The sequence below is a fragment of the Neofelis nebulosa genome, chromosome 7, assembly GCF_028018385.1.
Source record: "Neofelis nebulosa isolate mNeoNeb1 chromosome 7, mNeoNeb1.pri, whole genome shotgun sequence".
NCBI lineage: Eukaryota > Metazoa > Chordata > Mammalia > Carnivora > Felidae > Neofelis > Neofelis nebulosa.
Window position 1 is genome coordinate 143,537,478 of NC_080788.1, and position 26,736 is coordinate 143,564,213.

The window sequence follows — 26,736 nt, forward strand, 5'->3', positions numbered from 1 at the left end:
TCCCCCTCTACAGGGCAAACCTGTTTCAGTAGTAATTATGAAATGAAACATTAAAATAGTGGCCAGTGAAGAGAGTGAATTTTTTCTTTATTTGAATACATAACAGCAAAACATTTTTTAATAAAACCATACAAAAAGAAATAATACATTTCACTAATGTGTTTTTTGAACTAAGGGGCAAACACATATGTACTTACTGTCTGTAAATGTATTATATCATAAATTTATATTTGGCAAAAACTCCCCAAAGTTTTCTTTTGCAAAAATGAGATTAAATGACCAGAAAATAGCAGACATTGACATTCTTTGATCTGTTGCATTAGTGTGTGTCCAGTTCTTGGGGAAAATGAGGCAAACATTGTCTTTGATTTCTCGGACCATAAAACCTAGCGTCTTTTGTCATTTCTGTAGCAGCTTTTTTTTTTAATGTGATTTTTTTTCTATATAAATAGTTTATTTCCTGACATTTTGTTGTTTAATCCTTAATGGCCCTTTTGATGATTCTGTGTGCTGGTGGTCTTCAAGGAGTTCAGCAAGTTAACTTTCGTGTAATGCTCTTTACTAAGGAATAAGTAACAAACGTAATAACATGAAGTTTAAATACATATTATGAAAGCATACAGCGATTATTTAGAAAGACCCAACAAAAGATCTTACGAGGCCAGAATATTGTCACTGACACTGTTGAGAACTGCAGGTGTAGAGTGGTCATCAAAAGCAGATTGTCTTTAATCCGTGTGATTGTGGTCTGCAACACGTGCAGACCACGTGGTTATTGTCTATATTCGGTACAGACTGCCTTGACTGTGTGTCACTTTCACTTGGTAAGTGACTGAGTACAATTCTCGCGAGACAAAGCTAGTTTTCTTCCTGCATCTGGGCAGAATTCCTTAGGTCTCCTTTGCAAAAACGTCTTCCTCATTCACTGAATGTTGAAATCACTCAGATGTTCATTCTGAGCCATCTCCTCTCTCTGTTTTCTCCAATAGATAATATTATAATAGATTTCTCTGGCTTTTTTTAAATTTATTTAAAAAAAAATTTTTTTTTTTTTAATATTTATTTTTGAGAGACAGAGTGAGACAAAGTGAGACTGGGGGAGGGGCAGAGAGAGAGGGAGACACAGAATCCCAAGCAGGCTCCAGGCTCTGAGCTGTCAGCCCAGAGCCTGACGCGGGGCTCGAACCCACAGACCGTGAGATCATGACCTGAGCCGAAGTCGGACGCTCAACCGACTGAGCCACCCAGGCGCCCCATATTTCTCTGGCTTTAAACTCCGTCCACATGCCAATAGTGTCCATGTAGTTCTCTTAGCTTTGGTTTCTTTTATCCTCACATCTGCATATCCTAGTATCTCCTTGAAGTCTGTCCACTAGGTGTCTCAGAGATACCTCAGATTAAAGCAGAATTCCAGGTCCTCTGTACACGTCTTTCCCCCATCGTTCTCTAACTTGGCTGATGGCATCCTCCCAGAAATGCAAGCAAGAGACTCAGAAGGCCTGCTTAACATCCTTAACGACCCCCCACCCACCCATCTGATTCATAACCCAGGCATGTGTAGTCCTCCTCCAAAATAAAACTTGAATGGGTGGCTCATGCAGTTAAGCATCTGACTTCAGCTTAGGTCACGATCTCACCTTCATGGGTTCGAGCCCCACATAGGTGGCATATGTGCACACCGTTCATAGCATTATTCACAGCAGCCAAAAGGTGGAACCAACTCATGTGTCCATCAGTAGATGGATGGATAAACAAAATGTGTGTACGCACGGGAATATTGTTCGGCCATGAAAAAGAATGGGATTTTTGTATATGCTGTAATATGGATGGACTTTGAAAACAATGTGCTCAGTGAAAACACCAGATGTGGAAGGACAGATACTGTTCGATTCCATTTATAGAAGATATCTGGAGGGGCGCCTGGGTGCCTCAGTCAGTTGAGTGTCCAACTCTAGATTTCGGCTCAGGTTCACAATCCCAGGGTTGTGGGATCAAGCCCTGCATCCCACTCTGCACTGAGTGTGGAGCCTGCTTAAGATTCTCATTCCCTCCCCCCCCACTCCTTCCCTCTCCCCCTCTTCTTCCTCCCCTCCCCACTCACTCTTGCTCTCTCTCGTGCTCTCCAAAATAAAATAAAAATAAAAACTTCCAAAAAAGTTACCTGGGATAGGCAAATTTGTAGAAACAAGAAGTAGAATAGAGGTTACCCGGGGAAGGGGGCAGTTACTGTTAATGGGCACCAAGTTTCTGTTGGGGATGATGAAATTTCAGGTATACATAGTAGTGATATATAATGTAAATATATGCATGTATATTGAGTGTGAATATACCTACTGCCACTGATTGCACATTTATGGTGGATAAATTGGTTACAGTGGTTAAAATGGTTACATTTACAAATGACTAAAATGATCAACATTATATTAGTGTCTATTTAATGAAAAAGTTTTTTAAAAAAATAAAAAGGAAACCATGAAAATGGGAGTGGGGGAGGCTGGCAGGGTGGGTTTGGCTCACTGGCTGTACTTGGGGATTGTAAAACTTGTCAGTCTCTACTTACACTCATTTCATGCATGTTTTGATTGTAGTTCTTAGTGATGTCAGTGACTGTTTTCTGGGCCCTTTGATGTTCTTCAGTGTTCGAGCTGAGAACCAAGTCTGGAGCCTGAGGAAGCATTTCCTCGTTTGACTTGTTTGCGTCCCCCCACAATTCAGACGTTAAAGTCCCCCAGTGTGATCCTATTTGGAGGTGAGGCCTTTGGGAGGTAATTAGGTTATGAGGTGGAGGCCTCACGATGGGATTGGTGCCCTTGCAAGAAGGGCCACGAAAGAGATGATGGCCATCTCTGCCACGTGACAGCAAGAAGGCTGTTTGCCAGCCGGCAAGAGCGCCCTCACCAGGAACTGAATTGGCTGACGCCTCGATCTGCAGAACCGTGGGCAATAAACACCTGTGTAAGCCTCGCAGTCTGTGGTAGTTGTGCTGCAGCGGCCGCAACCAGGACGGCTCTCTCTCTAGAATAGAAGTTCCGTGAGGGCAGAGGCTTTGGTTTCCGGGGCCTTGGAACGGTGCCAGGGGCATAGGGAGGCCTCAGTTGATGTGTGTTGAACCGTGCAAGGAATGATTCAGCCTGTGACCCTTTAATCCAGGAGCCGAGCTGGCCGGCCACCTTCTGCCCTAGCCTCTCCCGATCAGTAGCTTCCTCAGAGCAGCGGTGATCGTCAGCCTTGCTAGCATCCTTGTAACAGGAGCACAGAACATCCGTAAGAAACATAGCTCCCCTGCCCTTCAGAGCATTACTGTAGCACCCGAAAGTTGATGGAGAAGTTGTGCCTCCATTGGAAGATTGGAAGGTGAAGGAGCGGGGACAGTGCTGGGAAGAAGTTAAAGAATCCGGTTGCAGTGCAGAGTCCTACCTAGCTTTCGAGCTTAGGATCATTAACCACGTCGCCTGGCCTTCCTGAAGGCATGCAGCTGTTTTTGCCCTAGGCTGCTTTGTCTGTAAAGAGGTAACCTGGGATATGTTGTCGAGATCATTCTCGGTCCGAACAACAGGCGTTTGGGCCTAACAGTGAAGTATACACATCTGAGAGTTAGGCTTCCTGGGTTCACACCTGCCCCTTACTGGACTAGTTATCCCTGAGCCGGCTGCTTAGCGTCTCGGTGCCTCAGCCTTTTCTCCTGGAACGTGAACGACCTCATTTGTCCACTTCCAGGGCGATACGTGCTGTAATTAAAACAGTGGCTCCACGTCAACATTCAGTGACATGTTGGCTGCTATTCCTATTTTCTGATTCCTTGCAGTGATGAATAACGTTTTCTAAGACGAAGCGTGGTAGGAGAAGAGAGACGCTTAAAGTTTAAAAGTGTCCTGTTCTGTGCTTTTCATCACCAGGAGTGACGGAACATGATAATGACCAAAGGAATCGAGTAAAGCTACCCTCTGTCTGCATCTTGCCCACATACCCTGATGTCAGCCGTGTGTTTAAGCAGCTGAACATAGTTGTTCAGCAGTAACAGCAGCTGTAGGGTTTGGTTTGATTTGGTTTTTGGTCTTGTTTTTTAGCTGGTGGAAAGGTAAGAATCGAATAAGCCTGTTTTCACTCTGGAGAGTCCTTTGGTTACAGCTGTTTGTGAAGCATTTTGATGAAGAAGCAGAAATTTTCAGTTAGCAGGCATCTGGGGGCGCCTGGGTGGCTCAGTCGCTTAAGCGTCTGACTTCGGCTCAGGTCACGATCTCGTGGTTCGTGAGTTTGAGCCCCGCGTGGAGCTCTGCACTGACAGCTCAGAGCCTGGAGCCTGCTTTGGATTCTGTCTCCCCCTCTCTCTCTGTCCCTCCCCCGCTCACACTCAGCATGTCTCTCTCAAAACTAAGTAAACATTAAAAAAAAATGTTAAGTTATACCTCAAGGGTTCACGCCACAGGTGGAAATACATCAACTGTATTTTGTGCATCAGTTGGTCTTTATGGCATACAGGGCATCGTTACAGCAGAGAACGGAATTGGAAGGATGAATTAAGAAATTATGATGGTCGTTGAGGTTTGAGATGAGGGTAGGAGCTACCTTGATGGCCATGGGGCAAGGGGAGAAGACCTTTCAAAAATCAGTAGGATTTGCTATCTGGGATGTAGGATATTAATGACGGGGGTCAGTATTCCTTATTTTTTTAATCTGTTGGACTTGTGACGATAAGCCCTATGAGTAGAGATGTGCATTCTTGGAACGTGTATTTATCAGGAGCCAATTATGTGCAGACTGAACAAGGCCCTGGGATCAGAACTGACCCCGTCCTCGTGGTCTCGCGGGAGAAGCCGACAAAAAGCATAGTGCTGTCATTCTGAACTTGCATGAGCACAGGCCACGGGGTTGGGGTGAAGGGCTGGGAGTCCTTAGAGGAGCTGAAAGGCCATCAAAGCCGGAGCAAAGAGTACGGGGATAGCAGCGAGAACTGGTGGGGCTGGAGTGGGAGGCGGGAGGCCAGCTTCGGGGCGAAGGCTGGGGCAGGAGCTTCCAGTCCGCGGGGCCGCTTCAGGGGTGCGTGTAGGGTAGACAGAGACCAGAAGTCCGAGAGGTGGAGGGAGGAGAAGCCAGTTCCAGAAGTGGGAGCAGCCCCAGGCAAGTGGAGGCAGAGTCAGGAATGGAGAATATCCCAGACCAGCTGAGACGGCCACACTAGCACAGAGGTTTGGCATCGCAGATTTTGGTGACCTTCAAGCAGAAACGGGATTTCAAGAGATGGAGGAGGAAGCCTGGGTGGCTAAGACACGAGGCTTAGCGGCTGTAAATCAGCCGCGTCAGAAGCTGCTCGCGAAAGCCCTTTTTGTAGTTCTTTAACGTATTTGCCCACGCATACATTTTTGCTCCACTAAAAATAATCTTCTGGCGTGTTTCAGATGAAAAAAAAGATATTGACCATGAGACAGTGGTTGAAGAGCAGATCATTGGAGAGAACTCCCCTCCTGATTACTCAGAGTATATGACAGGAAAGAAGCTTCCTCCTGGAGGGATACCCGGCATTGACCTCTCAGACCCCAAACAACTGGCGGAATTTGCTAGGTAAGACGGAAGAACTTGCCTTGCTTTTTAATGGTACAAAGTGCTTGAGTGTCGGCAGCTGTGGTTTTGGTGCCTAAGTTGCAAGGGCGGTTTGTATTCTTGCTCTAGGGAAACGTCTGAAAACAAAAGCAGTTAGTTTTATTTTGAGTAGGAACTATGCTGTTAGTGTGAGTGGCACCATTTTAGATCCTTGCAGGCAGAGATGCAGCGAATACTTCTTAATTTCATAATTGATACTGCCTGTGAAAAAACTGCACATAATTTGTTTGGAAGCCGCTGTCTTAACACAACTCCCTCCCCCCACCCCCCCGCCCGGCGTACATTGTAAATTTGAGGGTATCGTGCCGGACCCAGCTGCAGGGGCCCTGGGCTGCTTCTGGACCTGCGCAGCTGGCCACTGGGAAGGCATGTCCGTTCGTACTGCAGCACGCCATCAGAGAAGCTCCCGGGGTTTTGTTAATTAAAGCTGGCGCGAGAGGATGAGATCAAGCATTTTCAGGGCCAGGACCCCCCGTGACCACCGTCCAAGGTGAGCAGTCAGGACGATCTGAACCCACTGCAGGTTCGTCTTGTCTGAGACGGGCTGGGTTCCCACAGAAGCCTCGGCTGCTTTTCATGTTGTTTATTTTCCAGTGCCGTTTGGCAGTCGTTATGAGGATGTGAGAACACACTCAAAGACAAACTTGTAAATAAAGTGAAAAGAACTCATAAACTCTGGAGCAGAAGGACTACGTCTTTTCCCAACCTGAGGGTGAATGAAGCCTGGAATAGCCAGGAAATTTAGTTAGGCAGGGACAGGAACAGGAAGAGAGAAATCTTTGTGATCCCACACCATCTGGGAACAGAACGGGGCCCTCTCTTTTCTTTCTCCTGAGAGCAGAGGGGAGTAGATAAGAGCTGGAGGCCCTGGAATGTCCTCGTTTCTCCCAGCCCTGCCGAAAACAAGGTGGGTAACCTCCTGCCATTTGGGGCCTCAGTTTCGCCACGTGTCAGATGTGTTGTCAAAAAGGGGTTTGTGCCCTTTTGTCCTATCCTGTGAAACTGCAGTCGTGGAGAATCATACACATTAGCTTATTTCTGACTGATCACGGCTTACCCAGAAAAGTTCAGGCTTCTGTCCTCTTGTTGAGGACACTTTGTCCCGGCTGTTGTTGCCTTCATATTTTAAATACTGGTATGTTACTCAAATATTAACTCCATACTTTCCTCCAAAAACGCAAATAAAAATGGAGTCTGTAGATACATAGTCAGCAATGAGATTAGAGTATTTGGACAGATTTGAGTCCGATTTCTTGCCAGTGTTTAGTATTGTCACGTATTTTTAAAGTTAGTCACGTCTCGTTACTGCACTTGGACTTCAGTGAGGATAGGGGCTGCTCTCTCGGGTAGAGACACGGAGCATAGGAGTCATGGAAAGCTTGTAGAAGGGGTGGCACGTGATCTGAGCCTTGTAGACGCTCAGATTTGGCGGGCAGACGGGATTTCCTCGGGACTGATGGCTAGTGTGGCATGTGCACAGTGGAAGGTGCGTAGTCAGCCCTCATCCACTATGTGTTCAGAAAAATAGGTTTGGCTGGGAATTCAGATGCTCACAGGGAGACAGTTGGAGTTTAAGAGATCGTTGAGCTCTGTGAGTACTGGGCCAACGTATGTGGACATTTTCAGCGTGAAGCGGGCGGGGGCCAAAGGTGTGTGAACAGTAGAGAAGGGGCTCTGTGATCACAGGTGGACTTGGAGAGGATTCCATTTCAGCCGTCTCCAGGCTGGCTTGGTGCAGGTGCAGCCAGCAAGAGGGAGAGGTCACGGAGGCCCGAGCCAGGACTGTGGCGGCCAGACTATGAAAGAATCGATGTGATCAACGTGGCAGGGGATGGTGGAAAAAATTGAGAGCCAGTCCAGCTGTGTGTCTCAGCGAGAAAGGAATCAAAATGGATGTTCAAAGCTTCGCACCTTAGGTGACAGGAGATTGGGAGAGGGTGCCGGTCTGGGGTTCAGGGTCGGCAGTGTTTGGTTTTAGATGCTAATGAGTCATCCCTGTTGGACTCGAGGTGGTTTCAGGAAGTAAGTTAGGGCTAGACTGCTCTGATGCGGGGGGTGAAGCCGGAAGGTGCCTCGGACGGATGTGCCGTGAGAGGGTGGTTGCTGAGAGGAAAGACCACAGCACAAAGGCTTGGGAAAACCCTGTGCCCGGAGGGCAAGGGAACCAGTGACAGCAGAGAGGGCCCGTTCATGCAAATAGGGGGTGGATTGGGAGAGTAAGGACAGCATCACAGAAGCCTCTGGGCTGGTCAGAAGGTCCGAGAGAGGGACAAATAACATTTCTCTAAGTTCGACATCACGAAGTACTTCAGTGGAGGAGCAGAGGGTAGAGGCAGGGTTTTACGGAGAGAAGGAACCTGGGGCTGGTGAGCAGAACGGTGACCCTCGGCCTTGTTCCCTCTCGCTGACGAATTGGGGTCGCTGATCTGAAAGCTCGGCCCTATACTCAGGAGGCCCGTGTCACTGTTGTGGAGTAGACGTTGCTGCTCGTTTTCATGTGGCCTTGCCTGGGCATCAGGGCTGTCTTCAACCCCACGAAATCCGAATGAGACTGTTCTTCACCAGCAATAATTAGAAGACAATGGAGGCACGTTTTGCGATTTGTGAGGAAAAGTTACTACAAACCTGGAATCCTTGATCCAGCCAAGCTGCCAGTCAAATTCCAGGCAAAATAGTGGCGATTTTAGACACGGAAGGATTTGTTTGGTGTTGCACGCACCCTTTCTGGGGGGGGTCACCTGCAGATCTACTCCAGCACATCCAAAGAAGCCTTCCTAAAGAATCTGGTGAACAGACAGTCAAGAAGGCAGCTGTGAGGCAGGCTGGAAACACGTTCAACTCAGAATAGAAAGTTGGGTGAGTTGTAAGAGTCTCTTCAGGAAAAGTTGAGTTCATTCTGCAGTGGGAATGGAGAATGGGTAGGAGGGGAAGCCAGGAGGTGTTAGTGGTACGGGAAAGAGTTTTCTAAAAAAGGAAGATGATCAGAAACCCCCTGAAGAGAGAGGCAGTGCTAAGAAAGCCATGGCCTAAAAATGGGCATAAATTTGATAAAGTGCAGAGAACGTGTTTGCCCCGACTCTGCAAGTCTCTCCGCGTCCTAAAGCCCCCACGTTGGGCCCCTCGAGCAGGAAAGGCGGTCCTAGTGCACAGGTACGTTCTGCAGTAGGCAGTGTGTGTACGTAATCTGACTATAGTGTGTGTTTCTTTGCTAGTGAGCCTGTTAAAGATTTCATTCTGTGTACGGAATAGAATGAGATCTTGCTCTTCCTGACGGTGTATACAAAAGTGGGGGTATACGGTTGGGCGCACACTCATCCCTGTTGTCCATAGTGTCGTGGAACAGGTCATGTCAAGCCTACCCAGTCTCTAATTGGACGGTGGCGGTGGTGAGAGATGCTGGAGCCTGGAATGCCCTATTTTGTTAGGTCTTTGCATTTTGAGAATGGGTGTGACCAGCTGCTGAATAGGGTTCTTCAGGGGCCCTGGCACTGGGGACGGGGGCTCTGAAAGCCAAAGACAGAAAGGCACCAAGTTTCCAACTGTCGGTGGCCAGACCCCGTCGTCTTCATTTGTAAAGACCCACAGAACTTGCTCTGCTGGCCTCCCGTCTCTATCCACCTCCACTCTGTGACTCAGCTGTTGGCTTGAGGCGGCGTGTTCGCTGCTTTTCCCTCTCCTGCGTGCGCCCCGGACCTGAAAACTGAGCGAGGAATGGTTCGGGTGCCCTGCCACACCGAGCCTAGAAAACCGGTCAGTGGTAAATTGGTTACACGCGTGGGAGCAAGTATAAGAAATCAGGGCTTTAATTTGAAAGTCCTGGTATTGGGGCGGTGCCTTCGTTCTTTTTGATACTTGAAAAAGTGGTCGGTGGGTGGGACCAGGCAAGTTCCACTTCCTGGTGAAATCAGACAAGCTGTGTGCCCTCTTCATCAACTAAAGTTAGCCCTTGGGAAACCCGTAGTCTAGAACGAGCAGAATTAAGAGCGGCTAGGTCAGTCCTAGCTTGGTCATTTTTGTCGTTGTCCGCTCCCACCCCGAGACCCCTTCATGGGGTCAGCGTAGAGAGGAGATGTGCTAGTGGGGCCGAGAGGACCATCGTGGGAATATGTACCGTCTGCTTCGCTCATCTGTCTGGGGCAGCGGTATTCTCTGCACCGGGAAGGGAGGGGAGCTGCGGCTGCGGGTAGAGCCATGCCCCGGGGGCCTTCCGCCCCAGCCCCACCAGCACGGTCACAGTCACGGTCACTCACGGTCACGGTGGGGGTTCTGGTCTGGAGGCGACGAAGCTTGTTTGGCAGCAAACGGGCTGATTTTCATTCAAGAATCGGCTCCTTCAAAAACGCTTCGTCTTGGCTTCTGGGGCAATTTAGAACTTTGGCGGTTTCCCCCTGCTGAAAATTGTGCCAGGAAACTCCTGCCGGTTTTGGCCCCGGAGTCCAGGCTTTGCCGGGTTGTTCCCTCCACGTGTGCGGAGTGAGCTGGTGGGAAGCCGGCGGCCAGGCCACCGGGAGCCCGGGCCCCGTTTCTATAACAGAGCAAGAAGCTTCTCTTGTTGGCTGCCTGGCTCCTGCTTGTAATTCGCAATACATTGAAGGCGCCTTTCTGTTTGTGCCATTTTTCTTCAGTCTCTCAGCCCTTCAGTTGAAAACGGGGGCTTAGAGCACCAGAACTTTCTGGGTTGTTGAGTCTGACTGGCTTTTTTTTTTTTTTTTTTTTTTTTTTTTAAAGGAACGAACTCATTTTTAGCTAGGCCCACTTAGCACACAGCCGGGGATAATAATAGCTGCCATCCCCCCAAGAGCTTCGTGTACATCATCCCTTTCAGTCTTGGCAGCTCTAAAGCAGGTAGCATTCTGCCTTTTTACAGAGTAAGAAACTGAGGCTGAGAAGTTCAGTGATTTGCTCAAGGTCACGCGGCCATAGGAGTCCCCGCCAGGTCTGCCCCCGTCCTGGCTCCGCCACAGCGCCTAGCCACCGTCCCTGGTGTCCTTTGCAAAGGATCCCAGTCAAGGAGAAACTCCAGTCCTGGTTATTCTGAGCAGTTGGGACGGGCTGAGGAGATGCTCTGAGTAGCAGCATAGGATTTTAGTCTTTTTAAAATTTGTTCTTTTTTAGGATTTCAGCCACTTTATTTTGTAGGTTTATATATCAGTTGGTGCCACGAAGATTTTAATTTTAGTCTTTATTCACACACACACACGCACACACACACAAATACTTTTCAATCTAGGTTTTGGAAAATGACCTTTTCAGTGTTTGCCTTCAAGTAAAATGTAAAAGGTACCAACATTACTGCCTCATTTGCCACTCTGTAGTGAAGAAGGAGGATTTGCCAAGGAACTTAAGAGTGGCCGCAGTTAAGCCTTCCACTTCCTTCTTGAGTCCAAGGGTGTTTGTCCAAGTACATTTTAAACTTTCTAAAATCAGTGATACTGCTAAATGCTGGCACACATTTTGCAAATGACATTTTAAGAAGAATACCGTTTCGATAATGGTAATAATGACATTTAAGAAATCGAGAGTTTGGTAAATGGTACAGGGTACTATGCTCTTTAATTTAGTGTATATTTGAAAATTTCCATGATCAACATTTTTTGAAAATCAAGTTCCTAGGAATAAATTTAAGAAACTGTATGGAAGGTAGAGTGGGCACACCTGTCCTACTGATGCAGGCACCTCACTGACATTGACCCCAGATGGGTGGGACAAGAAGTGGTTGTCTGTGACTTAATCTGTCAGAGTCGGTTTATTAACGTAATTTGCATAGAGTGAAATCCACCCTCTCTTAGGTGAGTGCCACCTGAGAGAATTTGGACAGGCGCAGTCATGTAGCCACTTCCGCAATCGAGACAAAGAGCATTTCAGTGCAGTCGTCAAAGGATGAACATTATAAAGACTGAAGCTTGGTTCTTAATATACCCTTTTTTATTTTTAATAAAATACTACTGACTGGAGTAGAACCCTTTCATGTGAATCACTGTTGTCTTCCGAACTCTGCTGTTACCTCCAGGTGGCGCAGTGGCACCAAATTTCTGTTCTCCTTAGTTCTGCGAGCTCGTTCTTGAGCTCCAGGATTTAGTGGTGTTTAAGATAACCGGATAGTTCAGAGCCCTGTATACAAACAGGCACTTAGAAAGTATCTGCTAACTGATGGGGTGATCTTCCAAGTCCAAGAAAGAACGTGCTTTCTACAGGGTTGGAATGGGGGCGGGTACCAAGACGAAAATGCTCTGCTAGAATTTAAAGTGGGAAGGGTATGCGGCTTTGAACAAACTCCTTAGAAGTAAATTACACATCCCTTCTCGGGCCTTTTGGCTGAGATCAAGTGAAGTGTAGAGATAAATCATAGCCACCAGGTAAATTGTTTGAATGATGCTCGCCCAGGGATGGAGAGTTTTAACTAGGTGACTACGTGAGTTCAGGTTTTATCAAATGGAAGCTTCCGGTCGCCCTTTTCCCAGACCGAGGGTGAAGAAGGGTATTGTTAGGGCCTTGGCTAACTTAAAGAAGACCACAGAGATCTTTTGTACCGAAAGAGCGCTGGTAAGTTAGCTCTTCTTGGGAAGGCCTCACTGACTCTCTTGCTTACCTGTTAACTGTGTCCTCACCTAGGAGCGTGAGGTGACAGACGTAGGGACAGGAGAGAACGTCTGTTTCAGAGATGTAAATCTGTTTTTCTAGTTTTTCTAGGAACTCTTAATCTCTCACCCCTCTACCACACACAGATCTGTAGGGAGTATTTGGAGAGAGAGTTTTGACAAATGACCAAAGGTTGGTTCAGTGGAAATAGCAGGTAGGTAAGCTATCAAATCAGCAAGCTCGCTGGGTAGTGACTCGGCACAGGGCTCTCCCCGCTGCCCACGTACGTCATCAGGCCTCTTGTTTTACCCGGTCCCGGAGCAGGACCAGAAATCGCTGTCACTTAAAAAAAAAAGAACGCACTTAATTTTTGAAAAATGGTAATCTCCCCCCCACCGCCACCAAAAGTAGTATGATAAAAATTAAACAGTGGGAAAGGGAAAGGGAAAGGGTATGGGGTGTTCCCGTCCCGCCTGGCCACCAGGGGCTCCCATAGGAACCCATAGGGGCTCCCCCGTCAAGCCTCGCTACCAACAGTTTGTTACCGTGTCTCTTTCCAGAGATAATGTAAGTAATTCTGTTTACAAGAACTATTCTGTACCTTTTAAAAAAGTATTTTAAAGAGAAGGCCCGTCAGTATGAAATGAACCCTCCCTCCCCTTTTTTTGCAGCGGTATCGGAGGGATGTATGTCCAAGACCCTCCCGTACCTGCCGCTTCCTTTTCACAAGGCAGCTTTACCATCACAGCTGCTGCCCCTGGACACCATGCTTTGCTCCCGCTAGCAGATTCCTCTGTGGTCTGGGCTGGTGGTCTCTTGTGTTATTTAAAGAGCTTGAAGGAAAGAGCAGGTCCTGGAAGCACCCTGACCTGAGGGCCGGTCCGTTCTGAGCTGCCCCCGCTCACTCGCTGGGAGACCCTGGCAGCGGCCCCACCTCCGTGAGCGCCAGCTTCCGCATCTGTGAAATGGGAAGGTGCTTCCCGGTCACGGGTGCTCGCTGCAGTGGTCGCATCCCTTCCCTCCTGGACGCGTGTTGTGATCTTAGTGGTTTGTATCTATAAGGAAAACATTTCAGGGGCTATATGATTTATGCCAGATGAGTCTACCCACTCCTACAAATCTCTTTCTCTCTCTTCTTTTTTTTTTTCTTTTTTTTTTTTCTTTTTTGGTAAGAATGAAGCCAAGAAAAATTAAAGAAGATGATGCTCCAAGAACAATAGCTTGCCCTCATAAAGTAAGTAATGCTAGGGGGAAGGTCTTCGTTAAACTGCCAGCAAAGATTTAGAGAGCTCCTGAGAAATCTGCACTTTAATTTCCATCTGATCATTAAGTGAGGAACTACAATCTTTGGTTTCTAAATTCAGGAGGCTCTATTTGTGATGTAAGTTTTGTTGTTCAGTAAAGGCCACTTAAATTTAAATGGTATTAAATGGGGTTACTGTAGGGTGCCAATGTTTTTACTCTTATTATATATTGAATATGCAGCGTTAGGATTTTATTTCTCCTTATTGGATCATTAACAAGTCAGTCTTAAGACTTGGGATTATGTCTCACCCGCGGACCTTCATGGGACTGTAAACTCATTGTGGAAATTTGGAAATTATTTTGGATGTCACTAAAGCAAGCCTAATAAACTTCATATCCTGCATAATTTTCTTAATTTACCCTGTCAATTGTGTTACTCGAGGGGTGCTTAATTGTTTTCAAATGTGGTTAGCCTTCCAAACAGAAGGCCGGTCCAAAAAGTCCTTGGAGGTGTTGGCTGGGTGTGTTTCACACCTAATTGGATGGATGGAAAACTAACAGATAAAGAAGTACCACGTAGGCGAAGAGAAAGAAGAGAGAAATGTTTAATGGAATAAAGAATGTTTTTTAAAGATCGACAGTTGGAGGAGGAGAAGTCTCAATTGGTCCTCGTGTTGACCTCCCGGCTTCTTTGCGTCCTTTTTTTAACGCTCTCACCGTGGAGATCTTGAAGTGGGACACTGTTTCCTTTGGGGCCAAAAAGCAAATAAGCATTTGAAAACAGTTACGCCTTCCGAGCCTGTCGTCCCCTCTAACTTCTCTGTGTCCTCCTTTTCCAAATTACGTTTTTGAAAATCCCATCTTCTAAATGGAAACCCAGGCTGAGGGTCAAAGTGGAAAAGCTGTGGCTCTCCCCTCCCGGGAGGACCCCGGTGTGCTGTCTGCCCACCCCACTCCTCCATCCCTGGACAGCAACTGCAGAAGAAACTGCCAGGGCCGCGAGGCCATGCTTCTCGGGAGCACCACGTGCCCGCCCGCCTCCCCGCCCTGCCCTGGTGCCCGCGCGCCCGCTTCTCTTCTGGTGTCTCACCGCGTCAGTTTCTTCTGCAGTTGTCATTCCTTGGAGACGCTCTTCTTTCTCTGTCAAGAAAGGGGAAGAGGCAAAGAGAGAAGAGGGAACAGTAGGCGACGGAGGACAGCCCATTCTTGCCGCACAGGATAAGGGGCCCACCCGAGGTCATGGTGGACAGCCGCCAGTTCACCTCCTTTGGTTTATCAGGGCTTGTGTTACTTCATCGGGATGGGGGTGGGGGTGGCCTATCAGGTGAGGCGGCTGCGGTGTGGCCGGGAGCCAGGGTGCTGGGTTCTATTCCCAGCTCGGCTCCTACTAGCGGTGTGACCTTGGGCAAGTCTACCTGAAGACATCTCTGAGCCTCAGTTTCCTCTTCTGTAAGAAGGGTTTGCGTTAAACGAGAAGGCCCTTTCCAGCTAGCTGGTTTTTTGTCTTAAATGATACAACATTTCTATTGTAATACTAAGTAAAATTTAAGGGGGGGGCGTTGGGGGGTTACGTGGTTTCTTGTATCCGTGAAGGCGATTAAGCGGTTGGATCCTTTGTAACAGCTGCAGTGTGAACCACTAAGCTTCTCTCTCTGTTCGAAGGGCTGCACAAAGATGTTCAGGGATAACTCTGCCATGAGAAAACATCTGCACACCCACGGCCCCAGAGTCCACGTCTGTGCAGAATGTGGCAAAGCTTTTGTCGAGAGCTCAAAACTAAAACGACACCAACTGGTTCATACTGGAGAGAAGCCCTTTCAGGTAGAGCCAGTCCCTTCCCCTTCCCCGCCGCCTGCAGGCGTAGGCAGGGCCGTGGGTGCTCGGGAGACGCAGCCCAGAGACCGAGCGCCGGTCTCTGGGCGCTCTTCTGCGGGAGACAAAACCGGTGTCCCGAGGAAATACTGAGAAGGGCTGCCCGGCTCTCGACTTCCCCGCAGGCCGGATCTCAGGTCCTGGAGGCGGGCTGTAGGGTGGGGGTGGGGGGGGTTGAGGGGGCGTATTCCACCTGCAGGGAACAACAGGATTGCTCACGTAAGCCTAAAACTGCATTGCTAGTGCGCTCACGGTGGTGTGCAAGCAGTTTGTTTTCTGTGGTTGATTTAAGCATGTTGAGTTCCTAATCGACCGGGAACTCACGACATCTTACCGGACGAGAATAAGGATAGTTAACGTTTTGTCTTGTTTTTTAGAAACCCGTGACCAGTGAACGAACTAGCAATACAGCTCTAACGGGGTTCTTTTTTTTTTTTTTTTTTTTTTGTAACTTTTTTTAATGCTTATGGAGCACAAGCAGGGGGTGAGGTGGGGGGAAAAGAGAGGGAGACTCAGAGTCTGAAGCAGGCTCCAGGCTCCAGGCTCCGAGCAGTCAGCACACAACCTGGTGCGGGGCTCGAACTCCAAAACCGTGAGATCATGACCTGAGCCAAAGTCAGATGCTCAACCGACCGGGCCACCCAGGCGCCCCTTATTTAACTTTTATTTAAGTAATATCTGTACCCCACGTGGGGCTCAAACTCACGACCCCAAAACCGAGAGTCACATGCTTTTCTGACAGCCAGCCTGGCATCCCAACATGGTGCTTTTGACACTTGACGCCAGAACTCTTCCTAATCATTTGTTTGTTGATTTATTTAATGTTGGTTTAGATTAGAGAGACCTTGCGCTAGCGGGGGAGGGGCAGAGAGAGACGGAGACAGAATGCGAAGCAGGCTCCAGGCTCCGAGCGGTCATCACAGAGCCGATGCCGGGCTCAAACTCACACGAGCCGTGAGATCGTGACCTGAGCCGAAGTCAGACCCTTAGCCACCTGAGCCACCCGGGCTCCCCTCATTTGTAGTTTCTTATTTGAAACATCGACAGAAATACGAACACCTTAACATGATACTGAGGGAGATTCTTGGTATTTCTCCTCCCTCGTATTGAAATAAGTCGTGAAGCGGGTTCAGGAGTTACCCGGTGACGGGACGGGCACGCTTCCCCAGAACAGGGAGGGAACGGCGTCTGGTGAGGGGAGCGGGCCGTTCCGTGGCGCGCAGCAGCCAGCTGCTCGCGCCCTCGGGGCCTGGTCAGAGTCTGAGCGGGTTCTCTCTGGTCTCTCCTGGACAGTGCACGTTCGAAGGCTGCGGGAAGCGCTTTTCACTGGACTTCAATTTGCGCACACACGTGCGCATCCATACCGGGGACAGGCCCTACGTGTGCCCCTTCGACGGCTGTAATAAGAAGTTTGCTCAGTCGACTAACCTGAAATCTCACATCTTAACACACGCTAAGGCCAAAAACAACCAGTGAGAAGAGGAACGGAGAAGACCCTTCTCGACCCCGGGGAGCATCTTCCAGGAGTGTGATGGGGAATAAAGACGCCTCTCCTTTGTATATTGTTTCTAGGAAAGAATTTTAAAAATGAATCCTACACACCTAAGGGACATGTTTTGATAAAGTAGTAAAAATTAAAAAAAAAAAAAACAAACTTTAATAAGATGACATGGCTACGATGCTCTGTCTTGCTCTGTAATCTCGTTTCAAAAACACGGTGTTTTTGTAAAGTGTGGTCCCAACAGGAGGACAATTCATGAACTTCGCATCAAAAGACGATTCTTTATACAACAGTGCTGAAAACGGGACTTCTTTTCACATTCTTATAAATACGAAGCTCACCTGTTGCTTACAATTTTTTTAATTTTGTATTTTCCAAGTGTGCATATTGTACACTTTTTGGGGATATGCTTAGTAATGCTACGTGTGATTTTTCTGGAGGTTGATAACTTTGCTTGCAGTAGATTTTCTTTAAAAGAATGGGCAGTTACATGCATACTTCAAAAGTATTTTCCTGTAAAAAAAAAAAAAGTTCTATAGGTTTTGTTTGCTATCTTAATTTTGGTTGTATTCTTTGATGTTAACACATTTTGTATAATTGTATCGTATAGCTGTATTGAATCATGTAGTACCAAATATTAGATGTGATTTAATAGTGTTAATCAATTTAAACCCATTTTAGTCACTTTTTTTTTCCCGAAAAATACTGCCAGATGCTGATGTTCAGTGTACTCTCTTTGCCTGTTCAGTTACAGAAAGTGGTGCTCAGTTGTAGAATGTATTGTACCTTTTACCACCTGATGTGTACAGCCCATGTAACAGAAAGGGCAACAATAAAACAGCAATCCTACAGAAAGAATACGGCAGAGAAAGCTCTGTAAGCACAGTCTTATTTCCTTTTGTTGTCCAGAATAATTCCAATTCTTGAGCCTCCCAGAAATCGGAAGCCAAATAAAGCAACTGAAGTTTCCTTTACTTTCGCGCTCAGCTACGGTGACTGGTGATTGAAGCAGCACATAGATGTTTTGGTCCTTCCTACGCGCGCTGAGCTCTGAGAGCGAGTAGGCGACAGGCGTCCCGAGTTAAGGAACTACCTCAGAGGACCCCCAGCCGGACCCGTGGGAGATAGGATTTTGATTTTAGCTCCCCCAGCAAAAGCGTGGCTGAAACAGTCGCGCCCCGGCCTGTGCGCGCGCTCCAGGTAAGCTGGCGACCAGGCGGGGCGCGAGCAGAGGGGGCAGCGGGCGCCTCCGCGGCTCGGGAAGCGCTTCCGGTTCTTGGCTGTTGGCTTGAGAGCCTTGGCTCCCCCCGTCCGGTGGGGTCTCCGCACGCTGGCAGATGCAGCAGTTGAGTGCCCAGCGGCTTATTAACGTCACGCTTCCAGCCGGGTACCGAGCGCAGATTGGCAGGGTGATGCGATGATTAAGAAAGTTGTACTCAGTGAGTACTTGACCTCTCACGTTGTGACCTCCTAAATGTACGATTATAATTTTTGAATTTTACTTCGAGTCCCATATCGGGCTCGTGAGAATGTTTTATAAGCCGCCAAGATAACAGCAAAATCCCATGTATTCAAAATGCAAACACACCGGGTGTCTCTGTGCTGTAGGCTTGACTCTGCAAGGTAATTGACAAACTAGCTAATGCCTGAGATTTATTTACAAGATGTCCAGGACACCATCAGGTCCAAGAGGTAGCCCTGTCTCTTCCACCTTCTCCATCGGTCCTGCACAGGAGGGCTGGTGACCTAATGACAGTGACCCTATGGCTCTCCGGAATTTTGAAGTGCCTTCTGAATCATAAAATGAAAATTTTAACTTCAGACGCTTTGTTTTATTCGTTCAGAATCTGTTATCCATTGGGTAGTTTGATGGAAGTGAGTTAATGAGAAGACCCCAGCCGTTCTCTGGATAAGCCAGGCTTTGCTGTATCTGGCAGTCAGGAGAGAGGTAAGCCCGCGGTGGAGGTCCCCTTCAGAGCCGCGCGCCCCGGCGCGCGCGCTTCTTTGGCCGGACCTGGGACCGAGGCCTCTGCCGAGGCCCGTGGCGGGAAACGCCCGTACCTTCCCTCCCCACCCTCAGGTGAGCAGTCTCTGGGTGGCCGTACCGAATGCCACTCTGGTGGGGTGGCCGTGTTAGGAGTCTGGAGCCTCGTCCCCTCCACCCCACCCTGCCCAGCGCCGCCACACGGGAGCCCGGTCCCCGCGCTGTCCTCAGGACTTCCGCCCGGGGACCCACGGCAAGACAGATTTGTGTCGCGCCAGCAGCCCCAAGAGCCACGCCGTGACCTACAGAGAAGCCAGGCTCCCACGTGGAGCGAGGTCCCCCTTCCTCTGTGCCTTGATCCTTGGGGGATGCCTCGGTCATCTCTTGCGCCCCTTTCGGCTCTGAGTGAACCGTCGTCGCTCCCCGGGACTCCTTGCCCGTGTGTCACCTCTCAGTCTGCAGAGTTCAGTGCTGACGGGAATTTTTGATTGGGGGTTTGAAGACCACGTAAGGTCCCAAGTTCCTCGTTGGCGGTAATCTCCGTTCCCAATAGTGTAGGAAACGAATCCGCGAGTGGCGGTGTTAAGAGTAGCTTGTTCTCATTGGCTGGAACCCAAACCCGTTTTGCTTGTGGTGAGAATTTATAATTTTGCTAAAGATGTGATTTACTAAAATTGGAAGTGGTGTTCTAACAGTGAGTCACTTGTCTTGAGGATTAATCTGATTTATAAGTAATACTGATAGACCTATTTTCTTACATCCCAGCGGAAACAAATGCACGTTTCTAGCGTATGTAATATAAAAACTCCAGAGGATAAGTTTACACTTTACAAGAAGTTGTTTTCTATTTTTGGATTTCTTATTATTTCCCCCCCTTTTTGGTAGTGGGGCTCAGGGGGAAGCATAATAATTTGTATAAAGAACCGTCACCCCAGAGTGACCTTTATTTTCCAAGGTGACATTGAACTCACGCTGTTGGTTTCACGTGGTGTTTGTGTGCTGTGCCTAGATTCAAGGCCTGAGGATTTGAGGAAAATCAAGATTTCCCCCACCCCCCACCCCCCATTCGGTTTTCATGTGCAAGTTCTTTTAAATGTCACTTATTTTGCTGGATCTGAGGGAAGTAAGGCCCTTTGACAGCCTAGTATCTCGGTGCCTGCCAGTGTTGCCAAGCAGAGTTCTAGATGGTGTCTTCACAGAGGAGAGTCACTTCCGTTCAGCCAGAACCCAGGGAGATTCGAGGTCGGCCTGAGCAGTTGCGGTGCCGTGAGGGGGCTTTACTGCCGCCCCCGCTCTGCCCAGCCACACTTAGCCACTGTCACTCACCTCCGAACGTACGTCCGTGGCGCAGGGACCCCTGGCCCTCCCGGAGACCCGACGACCCCGCCCGTGCTCCGCACGGGCAGCGAGAATCCATCATTTCTTGTCTGACCCGTCTGTGGCCTGAGACGAGCACGGCTTAGGAGAGCCGTGCGTTATTCCTCTTTTGATTCTTAAGTTCCTTCTGTTTTCTGGACATCTGACCACCAGCAAGAGCAAGGATCCCAGAGGTTTGGTGTAGCGGGAGAGCGGAAGCTGTTTACAGGCGTTCCCTTCACGCCACGACCCTGCCGGGAGGCCTCCTCCTAGCCTGCCTGTCGTTGGATGGCCGCAGACGCCCAGCCTTAGGGGGCAGGGATACTCGCCTAACTTCGTAGCCCTTTGTCCTGGCTCCTGTTGGCATTAGTCAAGTCCAGCGGGTGATGGCAGCACCCAGACTTCACCCCCGAGGCAGGGGAGGAAGCCCAGGTTGCAAGCTCTGCTTCCTTGCCGCTCCGGTCACGCCCTCCACTGCCCCCTGACTTACCGGCCTCGGCCTCCTTTGTCACCGCTCACGTTGTGCACAAGTTCCCTGCTTGCCCGAACGGTGTGAACGCAGGCCCTTCAGAGCAGCGGCGTCAGGCTCCTGGCAGTCCCTTCAAGCCGGAGAGGATGCTGGAAGGTGCTGGAGAGGATGTCTAAGCTGGGACCGTGCAGAGACGGTGGGAGGGGGTGGGTGGCGTACTGCTGAGGCGCTTCCTCCGCTCCCCTTACAACAGCTGGAAGGGAATGTTGGAACGCAACGTCGGCCTTAGTTAGGTCAGCAGGCAAACGGGACTCCCCGCGAGCCGGTCACCCCGCTCCGCTCCCCGTGTTTCCGACCAGCGTTCTGCGAGTCTGCAGAGGGTGAGCGGGTGCGGCGGGATCACGTTCCATCGAAGTCGCGATGACTGATTTTCCACAAAGCGGCAAGTTTGATCCAGTTGACAGCTTTTTCGTTCAAGACAGGTGCCGCGAGAAACGGCATCGGGATGTCGCGGGGAGGGGGCAGGCGCCGCGCTGTGTTCTGTCTGCTGCTCTATCTGGGGGCCACGCGATGTCTGCGCACATAGTGGAGGGCAAGGGGCATCAGTACCGAACAGAGTAACCTTGTTTCTGCGACATCCGTAACTGTTAACCAGGCTCTAGTATCTCCGGACGGTGATTGGTCAAGCCATTTTCATAGAACAATTCTGTTTTTATTCACTTTCTGGTAACTTCCGTAGGCCCTGACTCAAGGACTTAGCGTCGTGTCTCATGTACATCTTTTCTTAAATGTTCTCTGCCATTTCTGGAATTGTCCTTGGTTTTTCCTTAGCTCATAGGTCATAGATGCAGAAATATTATAGTATTTAAGGCATCCGCATCAAGCATCAGATGGCTTTGCATCCAGAAAAACATTTAACGATAACTCCGTTTGAAGCACCACGCATGTGTAACATGGCTCTATAAAATATAATAAACGCATAACGTTGTTAAGCTTTTCAATGCCTGTGGTTCTCGTTTGTCCCCCAGTCCTCCAAGCCGCCTCTCCCCGAGTCTCCTTACACGGGAAACCTGGCCACAAGCTGCCTGGGGTGGCTCCTCTGGGTTTCCTTCCGGCACGGAAATGGAAACGCACAGGATTCCACTCGTGCTGGCGAGAACTGCTTCCTGAACATCTCTCCGCTCCGAGATGGGCCGATGGGCCAGAGTTTTCACGAAGAGCCCGCCCGCTTTTCAGAAAGCACAGCACGGCCAAATGACATTCTCATGGCCCACTGATGCCCAGTGGCAGTTCTGGGAGCTCCGGTGCCTAAAAGAAGGGCTTACTAACTGGGATAAGACTTAACAGCCTGATAAACTATATACCGAGAGCTCCTGAGGATTTGGCTAAAAGCAAAATGCAGAGGAGCGTCCTGCTCTGTCCTGGCTGGGGCCCTGGTGTCTGCTGTACTGATCAAGGAGATTCATGTGACTTTCCCTCCTTTTTGCTAATGATGGAAGGGGCTGCTGACAGAATGTTGCTGAGGTGGCGAGTCCCAGGCCCGCGTGAGGCCCAGAACTGCTGAGCGAAGGCTTGAGGTAGAGCTGAGCTGAGGGGTGGCCGTGGTCAAAGATCGAGTGTGCATTTCTGGGTTTTAGATGGGAAGGAAGCGAGGTCATGGAGGGCTGTGGAATTGTTTCCGTGGGTACCCCCGCATAGCGGTGAGGCCAGCGTCCCTCCTTTGCCCTTGTCCCTATCTCCAGATGGCTGTGGGGACATTGGTTGAGAACCTAACTTGCCCGGGACCATGCTCGCACGGTGAGCACCGTTTCATTTTCTCCTCCAAACTGCTCTGGCAGGAGCTCTGCGGCACAGCCCCATGTCGTGGTCGAGGGTCACTGGCAAAGGTCCCGGCAGTCGGGATTCAAAACCCAGGCCTGCCTGCCTTCCTCCTGCCACTGGGCCCGCTGCCTGAGTGGCTCTCCGACCCCTTACGAAGAAGCCGCAGTCCCTATTTAGGGGGCAGTACCGTACCCGCCCTGCCCAGAGTCTTCGAGGGCATTCCTGGCCTTGGAAGCTGGCTCCTGGGGCTGCTCACTAGTGGCCAACAGGCCTCAACCCCTTATTCCGGTTCCCGGCTGCTCCTCTCCAGCTTCCTGCAGTCACTACTGAGCCAGTCTCCTAGCTGGGGCTCTCACCACCCCACCTGAACCTGCAGTGGCTCCCCTCTTCCTGCAGAACAAAATCCAAAGCTTTCCACCTATGCTCAAAGCTAAGCCCCAGCCCTGACCTACTTTTCCAACCTCTCTCTCCCACCGCTCTTCTCCTTCCCCTTGCAGTTTTTCATTTCCAAAGCTTCCCCTGCCCTGGAACTCCCAGGTTCGCTCATTCGCGCAACAGTCCGGAGGGCGAGCTGTGTGTCAGGCGGGGTTTTCCGTGCCGATGGAACTTGGCATTACAGCTAGCGGGGCGGTGGCAGGGCGGGCTCTGAGGAAGCTTACGCCTAGCTGATAGTGACCTGGATCGAGCCCCCCCCCCCCCCCCCCTTCCATCATCCGTTACATGTTGCTTATGTACTAGTCCCCATGAGTCCCAGGAGCTGGTGGCCAGAGCCCCTCTGCGGCCCTGGCGGGGCGGGGGGGACTGCCCATCCTCCCCTCCCCACCGCCTGGCCTTGGCAAATTCCTGGTCGCCTCTGCCCTGCCCTCCTTCCCGGGCTGCTGGGCCGGCAAGGCCCGAGGCTTCCTCGCTGTGCGCCTCCACCTCCGGCCGCAGGGGGCGCTGTGCCCGGCCGCTCTCCCGCCCCGCGGAGAGGGGTGGGGCCAGGTGCGCGTGCGCGCGGCGCTGGCTGCCCCGGGGGCCCGGAAAGCCAGCCCTTCTGGGAAGCCGGGGGATTTCCGGAGCCCGCTGGGGCGGGGACGCCTGGGGTCCCCTCCTGGGCGGCAGCGCCTGTCGGGGGCTCGAGCACGGCTGGTGGGAGGGGTCGGGGAGGGGGGTGCGCAGCCCCAAGTGCCGCTGACCTTGTGCAGATGGGCCGCCGGGGCTTCGTCTTCCTCGGCGCGGGCTGCGGGGCCTTCTCCCTTGGGAGGGCAGCCCGGGCGGCCGCGGGAGGCCGCAGGGCAGGGGAGCCACTCCGGGAGGGCTCCTGGTGCACCCCCCAGACCGGAGGGGCCGGGGGAAGAGGCCCCAGGCAGCCGACCACTCCCGTGTCCCGGGGAGAGTCAGAGCCCGGTGTCGCGGAGGGGGGGGGGGGGAGGGGGGGCTTCTGTGAAGCGGGTTGGGAGGAAGCTGCGGGAAACCCTCCAGGCCCCGCCGCTTTTCTCGTCCACCCTCGTCTGACAGGCCCCCTCAGCAGCCCGCTTCCACGCCCAGATCCCCCTCCGCACCCAGCTCTGCCGAGTCACCCGCTCTGATGCCGGTCACTGGCCCCCACCCATCGTCCCCGGGGACCTCAACATCCGTCCTCAGGGATGGTGCATCGCCTAGCCAGGCTGCTTCCCGGCCTCCTTACGGTGACCCCGCCCCAGCCTGCCACCGCCACAGGGGCTCCCAAACCTTGTTTTCGCTGACACCTGCCCACTCCGGTCTCTGTCCTGGGTCCCGCTCCGCCCCTCCTGCCCTCCCCAGGGTCGAGCCCCAGCCTCTCAGCCTGGGCGCCCCTGGCCCGATACCTTCACCACCTGGCCCCTCCAAGCCCCCGTGTCCTGGCTTCATTCCCTCCTACGTTCTCGCCTTCCCTTGTCCCTCTTTCACTTGCCTGGCAGACCCCAAGCTGGCCCTGTGCTCAGGAGCCTCTCTGCCGTCCGTCAGCCACCCGCCACGCAGGAGTCCACTCGTTACCTCGCCCTTTCTTCACACCCCCTGGCCCAGCACGTCCCCCCATGTGTGCCCCCTGTCTTGTGTCCCCGCTGTAGTCAGCCACCACCACCCCCCACCCCCCACCTCCCCACCCCCCGTGCTGCCCAAACCTGCCTGGACGCTCCCAGGGAGGCTTTCAGGGTCTGCCAACCCTGGAGAGCCACCCAGTGGTGACACCTGGAGGGGGCTCCAGGGATGAGAGGGTGTGGGGGAGGGGTGTGGTCAAGCAGACTGATGGTTACCGCCTGAGTGAGGCCAGGCGGCCTGGGAGAGTGTGGCCGGGGCAGGGTGGGAGCCAGTGTCCCCGCGGGCTGAGCTCCCAGCAGCCACTGGGCCACCGCAGAAAGGAAGCAGAGTCCAAGGAGCACACGGGCTGGGTGGGCCGTGGCCCTGGCCAAGGTTCCTGCCCCTCTGGGGCCTGACCTGCCGCTCCAGGGTGTCCGTCACCTGCAGCCACAGAACTTGGTGAGTGGACCAGCAGGAGCCCAGGGAGCCAGCCCAGGCTGGTCCTGGCTCTTGTGACAGTCCCCACGGCAGGGTGGAGGATGGCCCAGCGGGTCCCCGACCAGGCCTGGGGCAGGGGTGTGAGGAGGGCCGAGTGAACTCGGACAGGGCTGTCCCCCACTGGCTTCCGCTGCAGATGGAGGTCTGTTGGGGGGAGTGGAGGGTGTGAGAGCTGTCGTCACGTCCCAGAACCTGCCGGCTACAGGGTGGCTGAGAAGGCCCCGTTCTGGGACGAGGGGCTCTTGATTTACGAGTGCCGCTGAATACTCCGTGGAAGTGGCCAGCGAGAGGGGGGTGAGGGAGACGACGCCGTACTCGGTGCACCTGGGGCCCGAAGGGAGAAAAAAAGAGCAGTGGACACGTGTGAGCACCAGAGGAGGTGGCCGACACTTCCTCGCCACGCCTGGCCTCTCGCACTGGAGAAACGGGGAAACCGTCTGTCGGGTTGACCCAGTCTCCCTCAAACTGCCACGGGGGCTTCGTGCATCATCATCCCTTCCTGAGTGGTCCTGCCTGCCTGTCGGAGCCCTCCCTTCCCCGCCCCGAGGTGCCCTTTGGCGCAGGCACCCCCAACTCAGCCCTCCTCGTCTTGTCCCTGTCGCCTCCTCGCCTCACAGCTTCCCATGGGGTCTCTAAGGCATAACTCTGAGCCTATCACTCCCCTGGGCAAAACCAGCCGGCTCCTGGCCGTGGCCGTGACGCACGACAGAGAACCCAAGGAAGAGTGTGGGACTGGCCTTCCGGAGACCAGGCTGGCCCTGCCTCTGCAGGCCTCCCATCCCCATTTCCCCGGGGAGAGGGGGGCAGGGTCGGAAGTCACGGGATGTGCCACGGTGCATTTGTCCCTTTTACAAACCTTTCTCAGAAACCCCAGCCACTGCTTTCATTTCGCTGACCAGATAGATCTGGGACACGGGGCCGCCTCTGGCTGTGAGGCCAGACACACTGAGGCCCAGAGCAAATTGTGTCCCATTAGAAAAGGGCAGGTTGGCCATTAGGGAGGCACCCAGAAGGCTCAGCCCTGCTACGTGACTGGGCCCTGTGGCCCTCTCCAGCCTCCTCGCTGCCGCAGCGAGCCACACTGCTCCTCCTTCCGCCTCCCTCCCCCCTCTGCCTGCAGGCCTCGGTTACACCTGCTCCCTCAGCTCCAGCCCCACTGTCCCCTCCGTGGCCCGGTAGGTTGCTGCTCTGCTGAGACTCCAGGCATCTCCTAGGGGACTCTCCTGAGCCCAGCAGGATAGACAGGAGCGTTTCTCTGGTGAAATGCCACGCAGGTGTTAACAAAAACGGGGCCAATTTGAGCACACTGATAAGGGAAAGGTCTCTGTTTGTGAGTTGAACTGTGTCCCCCCCCCCCCCAAAAGAGATGTTGAAGTCCTCAGCCTCAGTCTTTGCTGATGTTATTAGCCAAAGTGAGGTCCTGCTGGGGTAGGGTGGGCCCACAGGCCAATGACGGTGCCCTTCTAGCAAGAGGAGAAGACAGGCCCAGGGGGACGGCCACGCGAAGACAGAGGTTGGAGCAGTGTGTCCACAAGCCGAGGGTCACCAGCCACCACCAGGCAAGGAGGGATGCTCCCTCAGAACCTCCAGAAGGAAGCTCACTGCTGCCACAGGATCCCAGACTTCTGGCCTCCGAACTTGGAGAGAATAAACGTCAGTTTCGGTCACACAGCATGTGGTGTTTTGTTACGGTGGCCCAGGGAAACGACTGCTAGTTCACCGTCAGGTGGAGACAGCACAGAACGGTCAGCACCCAGGTCACGCTTCCCGGGGAGTGCGTGTTCCCACGTG

At 51.8% G+C, this 26,736-nt stretch overlaps 1 protein-coding gene across 4 annotated transcripts in view; it reads left to right on the plus strand.

Annotated features, from left to right (window-relative positions):
• The window catches only part of YY1 (YY1 transcription factor), a 33,370-nt gene extending 11,769 nt beyond the window's left edge, over positions 1-21,601 (plus strand). Inside the window, exons 2-7 of one of the 4 annotated variants that reach the window (XR_009264913.1) lie at positions 5,397-5,559; positions 13,351-13,411; positions 15,085-15,243; positions 16,588-17,995; positions 18,640-18,743; positions 18,876-21,601. Coding sequence is in view for 1 of the 4 variants with exons in the window: in XM_058740731.1 (XP_058596714.1) it covers positions 5,397-5,559; positions 13,351-13,411; positions 15,085-15,243; positions 16,588-16,770 (566 nt within the window). In the remaining 3 variants the exon portion in view is untranslated. Of the gene's footprint in view, positions 1-5,396; positions 5,560-13,350; positions 13,412-15,084; positions 15,244-16,587 lie in introns of all 4 variants that reach the window. The other 3 variants (XR_009264911.1, XR_009264912.1, XM_058740731.1) reach the window with 3 other exon arrangements.
• Positions 21,602-26,736: the final 5,135 nt, after the last annotated feature.